General features: G+C 43.5%; 1 protein-coding gene across 3 annotated transcripts in view; it reads left to right on the top strand.

The window, feature by feature from the left end:
• The window catches only part of PLXNB2 (plexin B2), a 621264-nt gene that overhangs the window by 508547 nt on the left and 99994 nt on the right, over positions 1–12723 (top strand). For all 3 annotated transcript variants that reach the window (XM_033959733.1, XM_033959732.1, XM_033959731.1), the window contains one exon: positions 1538–1646. In XM_033959733.1, the coding sequence (XP_033815624.1) occupies positions 1538–1646 (109 nt within the window). The remainder of the gene's footprint in view (positions 1–1537; positions 1647–12723) is intronic.

Genomic DNA, 12723 nt, shown 5'->3' with positions numbered 1-12723 from the left:
CTTGTTTTGTGATTACATTGTTTGAGAACTGAGTTATGTATTTAGTTAAAAAGTTTTTCTCATAAGAACATAAGAAACGCCTTCACCGGATCAGACCTAGGTCCATCTTGTCCGGCGATCCGCACACGCGGAGGCCCAGTTAGGTGCTCCTTGTTGGAGACCCGGGTTACCCGTATCCCCAGATATGATTTGCAAGAAGGTGTGCATCCAACTTGCGCTTGAAACCCTGAACACTAGTCTCCGCCACAAGCTCCTCCGGGAGAGCATTCCAAGCGCTCACCACTCGCTGTGTGAAAAAGAACTTTCTGACATTTGTCCTGAACCTGCTGCCACACAGTTTCAGGCTATGACCTCTTGTCCGTGTCACGTCTGAAAATGTCAGTAATGCTTCTTCCTGGTCTATTATGTCAAATCCTTTTAATATTTTAAAATATTTAATATTCTCTTGATTGTATTTATTTTTGGATGTGTAGGAAAGAAACATTTTGTTTTGTTTAGTTTCCTGTATTGTTTGCAAGCTGCTTCATTTTGTTAATTTAAGTTTAAATATTCATTTTGTTTTGTGTTTATACATTTTTTTGAGGACACAACTGAACTTAAAACACTGAAGCAAATGGATACAAGCCCAGAAGCAGAGCAGAAATGCTCAAGCCTGCCCCCAGTGGCTCCTTCTGAACCAGTTGGGAAACAAGAACTAAGGGCTCATTTTACTGAGCTGCGTTAAGGCATTAACGCGCGGAATAGCGTGTGCTACAATGTCCCATGCGATAGACACTAATTCCAGCATTGAGCTGGCATTAGTTCTAGCCGCATAGCACAGGGTTAGCACACGCTAATCTGCTGTGTGCACGAAAAACGCTAGCGCACCTTAGTAAAAGGAGCCCTAAGATTACCAGAAGTACAAGACAAAGTTAGGCATGAGCTGTTTTAGGCAGTCGGATCAATTCAAGTCCAGATATAGCAGAAAGTTTCAAATACAGTAGTACCTTGGATTACGAGTATAATCCGTTCCAGAAGCATGCTCGTAATTCAAAGCGAGTTTCCCCATAGGAAATAATGGAAACTCGCAGGCCTTGAGCATGCTCAGATGCTCAAGGCCCAGCAGACGAGGGCCGATCTTCAAGAGTGCCCAGATGAGGGTAAGAAGCGGCAGGGGGGTGCCCAATTGTGTCGGGGGGGGGTCGGATCGTGTCAGGGGGTGCCCAATCGTGTCGGGGGGGGTCGGATCGTGCGGGGGGGTGCTCAATCATGTCGGGGGGGGGTCGGATCGTGGCGGGGGGATGCCGGTTCGAGGCAGGGGGGGTGCCGGATTGTGGAGGGGGTGCTTGTAAATCGAGCCATGCTCGGTTTCCGAGGCACCGATTTTGCAAATGTTTTGCTCGTCTTGCAAAACACTCTCAAACCGGTGCACTCGTAAACCGAGGTACCACTGTACAACGCCTTTAGCTCGAGTCTGTATACATGTGTAGCATTTTTACAAGGCTTGCTTAAAAATCTGCTCTACAAATATTCATCAGACAATCTTCTTCTCAATTAGGGTTGTGTGTGAGGTCCAGGAGGCAAACGAACAGCTGTCGGGCACAGTTAAGGTGGACATAAATGGAAAAATAGGCTTTTCTCCCAAGAATGTTCAGTTTACATACCAGGTGAGTAAGGATCAGATTTCCTTCCCCAGAATATAATAATGTATTAAACTAGCTTTTGCAATGCAAATGTTGATGATAGCATTTGTAATCATATTTTATTTGCCTGCATAGTGAGAAATGACACCCCCTCCCCCCCCGGATTCTATAAAGGTCACCCAAATTTGCGCACCAGAATTCTGAGATGCCACTTATTGGTTAACGAGCCAATTAATGGCAATAATTGGGCGCTAACAATTGACAATGGCACTAGTTAGGTTTTTGCTTGTGCATCGGGCTGCTCACTATTCTATAAGGCAGTGTGCCCTGTTCTCATGGGCTGGATTCACCAACCTGCCCAATCAGGCCCGGTCTGGGCAGGTCTGACGAAGTCAGAAAAGAAAAATATGCAGATGGGGGCGATCGGAGGAACGCCCCCATCTGTCGGCACAGATCGCTTTTCTGTAGATGGTCTGTGCATGCCCGTCAGAGCCGTAATCTTTTTTTTTTTTCGCCCTGTGAGCCCATGGTTTTAACCCGCTTTAAACTCGCAGGTTAAAACCACGGACTCGCAGTGCGGGGAAGGGCAGGAGCAGGCAGGAGAGATGGGGAAGAGCAGGGCGGCAATCGAGGCAGAGCAGGGCAGCAGGCAGGAGGCACAGATCGGGGCAGAGCAGGGCGACATTCGGGGAGATCAGGCAGGAGACAGATCAGGACAGAGCAGGTCTTCTATGGAGCTGGAGAGTCGGAAAGTTGTTTTTGACTGGTCTCCAGCCGTCGCTTCTTGGGTTGATCGTCCAGCCCAGTCAGTTTTAAAATTTTGGTTGGTGAATCGCGTCCCTGTCTACTTTGCATGTGTTTCTCCTCATTTGCATGCACAGATTCGAAGCGGATCGCAGGAGAGGTAAGTGAATCAGGCCGGAGGAAAATTTGCTAGTAAAGGGGTCGCAAACCGATCGGTACATAATCAGTTTCCTTTGTGAATCCAGCCCATAGTGTGTATCTTCAAAGGGGCATGGTAACCAAGGGAGGCACACTGACCCAGTGTTGTATAACTTAACTTGAGCACAACCAGGTTTTAGCAGGCATAAGTCTGGCATCCATAGTTAGGCCTAAGATCCATTCTTAAGCTATATTGTTAAAGGTACACACCCTTTACAAAAAGCACTTATTGCCAATTTTTTATGGTGCCTAATTTGCAGTGCCATTTATAGAATCCATTCCACAGTGTATGATCATTAAAGCTGTGGAGATTTCTTCTTAGGAACACTAGCATAACCAAGAAGAGAAATTTTGGACTTGAATCATTGAACATTCTAGCCTTTACCGAGGAAGTGTAAGTTATAAAGGGAGTTTTAATGTCTATGAGTAACTTTATCCATTTCGAATGACTGCCTTTTAGACACTCATGCATTCTGAAGATAACCTTCCCTTTTTTTAGGGTTTAAAGCACTCTTGTAAATCTGACTCCTTCCTCTGCATTTTGTGCTGTCACCAAATGAGGTCTGGCAATTAAGTTTGCAAACTCATCCTAGAAAAAGTGCTACATACCTCATTGCTGAATATCACTACAGCCACCTTCGAAGTACTCCCCTTGGGTAGGATTACCATATTTTTCTCTGGGAAACCCTGGAAATATGACCACACCCCCAGCCCTGCCCAGTTCCGCCTCCAGCACTGCCCTGTTCTGCCTCCAGCCACACCTCCAAAAAGCCTCCTATCTTCTTCAGGAAAAGCTCCAGCCGCATCTGGAGGGCCTGGAGCATGCATGGATGTGTGTGACATCATCCATGCATGCTCAGGGGCCCTCCGGATGCAGCCGGAGCTTGTTGGGGCTTTCCAAAACCCAGATAAATGCCAGGTTTTGGAAATTCTGTCCAGAAGGCCGGACAGTCCTCTAAAAAGGGGACATGTCCAGGTTTTCCTGGACGCCTGTCCACCCTTCAAAGCAATTTTAGAACTCTTTTTTTGGAATGTTCATCAGAGCTGTCGTCGTATACCCTTGATGTCCTGAATGTCATCAAAATGTTTTCCTTTCAATATTTCCTTTATCTTTGGGTAAGGAAAAAAGCCATTGGGGGCCAGATAGGTGAGTAGGGAAGATGTTTAATGCAGTTACTTGTTTTCTGGCTAAAAACTCCCTCGCAGACAGTACCATGTGAGCTGGCGCATTATCGTGATGTAAGAGCCCTGAGTTGGCGACATGTTCAGGTCCTATTCATCTAACTTTTTCATGCAGCCTTTTCAGCACTTCTAAATAGTAAACTTGGTTAGCTGTTTGTCTAGTTGGGACAAATTCATATTGAACAATCCCTCTGATATATAAAAAAAGAAGAGGTTAGCAACATCGTTTTGACTCTTGATTCGGACTGGCAGAACTTTTTTGGTTGTGGAGAATTGACTGACTTCCATTGTGCACTTTGGTGCTTTGTTTCTGTGTCGTATTGGTACACTCATGTTTCATCACCAGTGATCACTGTTGTACTAATCACCTTTGTTTTACTTCAAACTCTAATTGCAACACAAGCTGATGTGATTAAGTGAACACTCAGACCCGCAGCTGAGGTCCGGTGAAACAAGTTCACGGATCATTGTTGTTCACAGTCTCTTCCACCAAACAAAGACTAAATGACAACATATAAACTTGAAGAAAATAAAAGAATAAATTTAACAGCAACTTAACTTTGAATGGTGTGGATGATACACATAACTGCTCCGGGCTCCTCCGTTTATTCACAATACCGACCCCCCAACCTAGGTTTCACCCGCTGGCTTCTTCAGGAGGGGTACTACAATTACAAGATGACTCAAATCAGCACTACACCACACAGCTTGCTAACTTAATAAACACTACATTTTGAAATACTCAATATAAACACTCTCTCTGCAACTTACCGGCACAAACACTCCATACTGCACACACACGCACTGCTGACAAGAGGAACTTCCCAGCAGGCCACGCTTTAAATATACTCCCCTTTTGCTACCTGCTACGTCATCACTCCTTACATCATGAGTGAAAGATTATATTTGAAACCATTCAATATCATTGTTTAATCCTGCGGGGGCCAAGGTATGCCATTGGAATATAAACTTCTGCTCTAAATAGAGAAGATGTTGAGTAATATTTCCGGATTTTTTATGAGCACACATAAGAACAGTATATTGTAATTCCTCAATGGAGTGCTGTTGTTCAATCCAATGGCTCACTAGGGGGGCAGTGACACGTTTGCATCTTATATTGCTCAAATGTTCGGCAATGCGAATTTTAATAGCACGCCGAGTATGTCCTATATAATATAGCCTACAAGGGCAAATAATACAATATATTACTGCAGATGACAAACAATTAGTGCCTGTTCTTAGAAAGAATTTCTACTCGGCGTGCTATTAAAATTCGCATTGCCGAACATTTGAGCAATATAAGATGCAAACGTGTTACTGCCCCCCTAGTGAGCCATTGGATTGAACAACAGCACTCCATTGAGGAATTACAATATACTGTTCTTATGTGTGCTCATAAAAAATCCGGAAATATTACTCAACATCTTCTCTATTTAGAGCAGAAGTTTATATTCCAATGGCATACCTTGGCCCCCGCAGGATTAAACAATGATATTGAATGGTTTCAAATATAATCTTTCACTCATGATGTAAGGAGTGATGACGTAGCAGGTAGCAAAAGGGGAGTGTATTTAAAGCGTAGCCTGCTGGGAAGTTCCTCTTGTCAGCAGTGCGTGTGTGTGCAGTATGGAGTGTTTGTGCCGGTAAGTTGCAGAGAGAGTGTTTATATTGAGTATTTCAAAATGTAGTGTTTATTAAGTTAGCAAGCTGTGTGGTGTAGTGCTGATTTGAGTCATCTTGTAATTGTAGTACCCCTCCTGAAGAAGCCAGCGGGTGAAACCTAGGTTGGGGGGTCGGTATTGTGAATAAACGGAGGAGCCCGGAGCAGTTATGTGTATCATCCACACCATTCAAAGTTAAGTTGCTGTTAAATTTATTCTTTTATTTTCTTCAAGTTTATGTGTTGTCATTTAGTCTTTGTTTGGTGGAAGAGACTGTGAACAACAATGATGGTCTCCTTAACAGCTGCTCCGTGAACTTGTTTCACCGGACCTCAGCTGCGGGTCTGAGTGTTCACTTAACCACATCAGCTTGTGTTGCAATTAGAGTTTGAAGTAAAACAAAGGTGATTAGTACAACAGTGATTTATAAGTATCACCTTGGATAAATATATTCCCTTGCTGTTTTTTGTTCATCACCAGTGATAACATGGCCCAAAACATCATCTTGCCTCTCCAATAGGTCTAGGCAAATGTCGACTCTCCTTTACTCATGCCAAGATTTTCAGTTAAGATTTTCCTAACTGTTTCTCTATCGATGTTTACTTGGTCTGCTATACTTCCCACAGTCAGCCAACGATTTTGACGCACAATTTAGTGGATATTTTGCAATGTTTTCATCAATTCTGGTTGTTACTGGCCGTCCTGACCTTTTTTAATCAGCAACACTCTCTCCCTTCAGAAAAAAAACTATTTAATTTGTTTGTACACTGCCGTTTCCTTCAACACATTATCACTATACACTTGGACTAACATGTCCCTGATATCACTTCCATTCTTGCCAAGTTTAACAAGAAATTTAATGTTTGTTCATTGCTCTAATTCAAGCTGTGACATTCTTACAATGGCACACAAAAACATGCAACAGCAATAATGAACGCCACTCAGCAAGACCCTGCTACATGTCGACACGAACACAGCTGTGAGACACTGATATACCAAGGTTATGAAACCTTACTGAGATTTTTGTACAGTGCTGCCAATGTAAGCACATGGAGGCAAGTTTGCGAACTTAATTGTATGACCTCCCATCAGTAGGGTTCCCTGATGTTCATAGGATCTGTGTTGCTAAACCAGAGCCCTAGCTTTACACTTTCCATGGCCATGGTAAGGACCATACTATCTGTCCTTGCTGCAAAACTTGTTTGGTCTCTGCAGAAGATTAGAAGTTCAGGTTGACCTGCTGGTGACACGAGAACACGTGTCTCCTCACCTCTCATCCCCTCACCAATGTCAAATTACTCTCAGCTATCTTGCCAACCCTCAGTTTGCTCATTCTTCCTTCTATGCCATCTCAGAGCTAGGAAAACCATAGCAGCATAGTGCCTGAGGCTGCATCCTCCACCCCGTGTATCTCATATAGTTCAAAGTGCAATCCAAATCTTCAGCAACAGAGAAGGAAAAGGATGCATCTGGTGATGCACTGGGTAGGGTTGTATGCCACCATTTTGATAAGGGTGGGCCTAGCAGAGGCAGGAAGGGAGGTGGCTTTCTTCCTGCCTCCAACTAAAGGTATGAGGGGAGGGATTTCACAAGGCCACCAGAGCAATATGTTTGCTAGGGGGCATGACCTGGGGCCATGTTGGTTCAGGAGGGATCAGAGGGGTCCACTGGGCCATCCAGGAATTTACAAGTTGGAGGGGGTTTCTGGAAGTTAACACAGGACTATTGACAGCTCAGAGCTGTCAGTAGTTTTCAGGTGTTAGGGCAGGTTTTTTTTGTGGGGGGAGGGGAGGTTGAGCATTAGAAGGAATTGTTAATGAGCTCATTTAAATACCTGTGAACTCATTAACATAGGACTTTCAGTCACTGTTTCCATGTACAGTAAAGCAGTGGCTGAAGGTCTCTGCATTGCCCTCAAAAATAATGTTTCAGTTAGTTGGCTAAAATCAGTCTGAGACATGTAGGCTTTGTGTATCTGCCCCTTAGACACTGCTTTAAGGAACTTTAAAATCTAGTCAGGGCATAGACAAAACAAATGAGACTTCAGGAAATGCATTTATTATAGTAAAATAAGTTATAATCAGTCAGGAAGACTCCGAGTAAAATTTTTTGTGCTGGGAGGTTTTTTGGGATGTGGTGGTATTGTTTTGTTTCATTAAAAGATTATGCTGTAAAAGAGGTCAATAAGCTCAGGAATGGAGAGCTCCATTTTCTCAGCATCTAGTCTCCTTAACTGCATTGAACTGCCCTCCTCATGTTTCGTTCCTCTTCCTCAATGGCCGGAAATGCCTCCTGCTTATAATTGCAGTACCAGCTAAGCTGCCTGACCTTTCTTTGGCTGCTTTCCACATACCTCCAGTAAATGTGGAATTTCTGGTACTTTGTGGCCTGGCAGTGAAGGATCAAATCTGACCTTTTGTTGTTGAAAGTTTCTGTCAGCTCTGGGTTTTTTGGGTTTTTTTTTAAATCGTATGATCATTTAAGCTTTGCATTCAAACTACAGTACTTACTTTGCCAGGATCCCTCCCAAGAGTAGTCTGGCAATGGTCAAAGTCTTCACCTCATTTCTCAAGTTTTGTTTTTTAATGAAAGGGAAATGAGAATAAAGCCTAAAGTGATGTGGGCTGCAGCATTGCAGACAAAGTAGATGGGGACAGTTCTATATAATAGGGTATCTAGAATTGGGCATCTTTAGAGTACACGGAAAGAGCCACACACACACAACATCTGTCTCCATAGGTCTGCCGTGTTTTTTTCATTTGGTTTTCTATCGGTAACACAGTTACTGACAGGTCTAGACCAGTCATTTTTTTTCAGGTTGGTATTATTGGTCCGCTTATGGCTTTGCAATGTTAGGCCATCGATCAGATGGCTCTTTTAAATATTAATGACCTCATTTTAATAGTAATGAGGTTGTTTGCATGCCAGAGTTGGAGAATGTACGAACACATGGAAAACCACGCGGTGAGCCGTTTTAAACATCGGGTCGGCAAATTCGGTTGGACGCTAAACCAGTCAAATTGGTTTAATGACCATTGGTACACGATCGGAGCGTTTAGTGCATCTAGGCCATAGTTTGCAAAATTGGTCCCATCTTTGTTCCACCCTATGTACACCCTTCCTTGCACACATCTCCTCTTGAGCAGGTGATACATTTTGGCTAGCGCACGCTAATCCGGTGCATGTGCTAAAAACGCTAGCGCACCTTTGTAAAAGGAGCCCTAAGTGGTTTACAATCTAAAAAGCATTTTGATAAAATTGAAAAAGAACACCAATCTGTAGATAGGAAAGTAGTGTAGCACCTGCATAGCATAAAAGTGAGGTGAAAGACATTCTAAGCGAGGAATCAAAATGTTGGAAAAGGATGCCGATATGAGATTAGGAAGGGAGGGTAATAACTCATTCAACACCTAAAGTGGAGTGAGAGACAGGAAATGGGAAGACAATTTGAAAGATGAAGACTGCATGGGTGGCCTGGCAGTACAGTGTTCCCCCCGTCGTTCGTGGTCGGTGGTTCGCAGTATTTTCCGACCGCGAACCACCAACAAGGAGAGGGCAGCGGGAGAGAGCAGCTGGAGCGCCGCGAGTGCAGGAAATCACTCGCGGTATGCTCAGACCGCCTCTTCCTACACTAAGTCGGGCCTTATCCAATCAGGAGCTGCTTTGACACGCAGCTCTTGATTGGATAAGGCCCGACTTAGTGCAGGAAGAGGCGGTCGGAGCATACCGCGAGTGATTTCCTGCACTTGCGGCGCTCCAGCTGCTCTCCTGCTGCCCTCTTCAGTCTCCCTCATGAAAAACCGTATTCGCGGTTTTTCAAGATTCACGGGGGTTTCTGGAACGGAACCCCCGCGAATATCAGGGGAGTACCGTAGTGGTAAACTGTATTTCTCTGTTAGGTGGGTGTATATAGCCATATGTTTAGCAGGTGAGAAGGCTTGAGTGAATGGACATGTTTTGACGGCAACATTAAATTCCTTGAGAGAGGGAATGTTGCGGATAACGAGGGGTTAGAGGTTACCAATCGGACAGTCCAGTAAAGTAAAAAGCTCAGTGATGTCTACACTCCAGATGTGCCTGTCATGGGCCAGGTAGGGTTAGGCGAGTGTCATTTAGGGGGCACAGGGGCTGGACTGGATTGTAGGGGATGGTGAGACGAGCGAAGTACTCTGGAGTTCCAAACCAATATGCTTTGAACATCAGCAGGAGAACCTTGTACATGATCCTCTGCTCAACCGGAAGCCAATGGTGCGATTTTAGAAGACTGAAGACTCTTTTCTGCCTACCAGCTTTATAAAACAGTCTAATGGCCACATTTTGTAGAGTTTGTAGAATTTTGGTATTCTTTGCTATATAGAAAGCCAATGATGCACTTTTAGAGAGGGAGTAATATGTGTATATGAAGCGGAAGCATTCTGAGCAACCTGTAGTGCCCTGGATTGGTAGCATGGAATGTTGCTACTATTTAGTTGTAACCTGGATTGACCACTGTGGAAACAGAATACTGGAGTAGACGGACCATTGGGCTGACCCAGTATGGCTATTACTATAACTACTTATCACTTATATAGTGCTGAAAGGTATACGCAGCGTTCTACATTTTGACATTTATAGATGGGTCCCTGCTCAGAAGAGCTTACAATCTAACTTGAAAAGACAGACCATGACATAAAGGGTTGGGGATGCAGAACCCAAGGTATGAGAGGAGTTAGGAGGCAAAAGCACTCTCGAAGAGGTGGGCTTTTAACTGGGCCTTGAACACTGCCAGAAACGGAGCCCGCCCATAAATGTTAGAATCAGTTTTATAGAATTGCCCCCTTTATCTCCTTGTGTTTCATTTCCTTGGAAGAAAGGTGGCCCAGGCTTACTGTGTTTTCTTACTTACTTGATTGCAAAGTCCTCCCATCAGTGGCATTTATGGTTTTTGGCAAGTAAACAAGTCAACCCTCTCAGTTCTGTGGAAACTTCTTAAAAGATGTGCTTAATATAAATCAGAAAAATAGACTGAATGGGATTTTATTTCCTTTTATTTTCTTTTAGTTTTCTGTAAGTAAGAGGAAGTGACCTATTGGTTAGAACATGGGTGGAGAGCCAGGAAAAATCAAGATTCAAAGTTTTTACCACTGACTCTCTGTGACCTTGGGCAGGTCACTTTATTTTCAGCTGCCTCAAGTACTCATTTAAATTGTAAGATATGTGGGGTAGGGACATATCAACTTACCTTAATAGTTTCAGTGCTGCAGTAATGCTATGAATTATATGATGATCGTCATCATCGTGAAGGCTTCTCCTTCGATATGTTTTTTTTTTTTACCTGCTAGGAGCAACGTGGCCTTTTCTCTTAGTAAACACTAAGCAGATGCTTTGAGAATAATTGTAACAATACAAAGTCCATGTCTGCTTTCACTTTGAAAATTGCTCCAGGAAACCAACTTGTACATTCTGAATCTGCTAAACTAGAAATTTGACACATGGGTTTGAAAAATGTAAAAATACACATAGTACCAACCCTTCTCCATACCCCATGTCCCCCTGAATTCTGCTGTCTTTTCACCACCTGTAAGCCTCCTCAAGCTTACCTTAGAAGCCTTGGTGGTCTAGTAGCCCCACTGGGGCAGGATCAATTTCCACTTGCTCCTGCCCTTGCTGGCTCCAGTCTCAAACACCCAGATTCTGTAACTGGTGTTAAAATTGGCATCCGCCTTAAAAGCAGCCGCCGATCACATGTCAATCACTCAAGAGCGCCAATTACAGAATCTCGCCTGATTCAGCCAAGATAAGAGGCTGAAATTTAGGCCCGGAAAACCCTGGCTTATATTTCAGCCACCTATCTTTGCTGCTAGAGCACAGCAGCACCTCTGGCTGGCTAAACTTTATGCAGGCAATTTTATAAAGTGTGTCAAAGGGTAAATTCAAAAATGCTGGGTGTTAAGTGTAATGGGATCCAGGCATACAGATTCCCTTATAGACAGATGACCTCACCCCAATGGTGACGATCACAGTTGTTGGAGCATTTATATGAGCAGTATTTAGGCAGGAATAAACAAATACACATGAGTAAGGGGAGAATTCATCAAGGGGCACTAACCAATTTAGTGGGCGCTAATTGATTTTAGTGTGCGCTAACTGGTTTAGCAAGCACTAAACGCGAAGACACCCAAAGGAATATAATGGGAAGTGTGTGCTATATCGGTTAGGACGCCTTGATAAATTCCCCCTTAATGTGGCACTTTAACATTTAAATTACAATATTCTATAATGTATGTAATTGTGGGACATGCTCATATGAACTCCTTCACTTGCATTTGCATGCTGTGTAAATTGAGCACTGAGATTATTAGAATACCGCCCAACTAGCACTTGTGTGAACCTGTAACATTCACGTGCCTAGGGGGTTGTATTCTATAATCTACGCACACAAATGGCATCTACATTTAGGTGCTGACATTATAGAATGAAGGGGCATGTGCATAAAAAGTTGTGCATGTATAAATTTAGGGAAAAAAAAAAAAAAAAAAAACTCTGTGGAGTGACGATGTTTCTAAATGGATTTTATTTGAAAGTGTCAAAGTTCCAAAGGTACACTGAAATCATCCACATAAAATAATTCCATCCACATAAAAATAAATCACCCACATAAGAGCCTTAAAGGACCTAGTCCGTAGGGATACAGGACCCAAAACGGTCCGTGTTTCGACAAAAAGTCTTCTTCAGGGTCCCTGGGGGTTGTATAAAGGTGAGTATGTGGGAAATGCAAGCAGTGTCTCACTTCCGGCTCACCACACAATTGTTTCCCACGTACTCACCTTTATAGGACCCCCAGGGACGCCTGAAGAAGACTTTTTGTCGAAACACGGACCGTGTTGGGTCCTGTATCCCTAGCAGACTAGGTCCTTTAAGGCTCTTATGTGGATGATTATGTCATAGAGATATAAATTCTGTGTACTGCCCCCAGTTTCTGTCCTGGGCCTCTACCTATCTAACACCAGCCCTGGCCCTACTCTGAAAGTACAATGGAGGGATAGGCCTTACTAAAAGTGAGGATTCTTGTCTCAGATTTTTGACACGCTATCAGATTGCACGCACTATCTAGGCAATCTTTCTTCGAGAAAAGAGCAATCAATCCTTGGGAGTTGAGTCAACTTGCATAATTTTACCTGTACAGAGGATCAAGGAAGCAATAATTGACTTGCCAGTTTAGACAGGTAGACACAACTTCACCTGTAGAAACCGCTTCAGTTAGTACTCTCTAAAAAAAAATAAAACAGACTGGAAAGTGAAAAAAAAACCCAGAACGAAACAAGAATTCCACAGGC

This window comes from Geotrypetes seraphini, chromosome 9, assembly GCF_902459505.1.
Source record: "Geotrypetes seraphini chromosome 9, aGeoSer1.1, whole genome shotgun sequence".
NCBI classification, from domain to species: Eukaryota; Metazoa; Chordata; class Amphibia; order Gymnophiona; family Dermophiidae; genus Geotrypetes; species Geotrypetes seraphini.
This window is presented reverse-complemented; position numbering and strand designations above follow the sequence as displayed.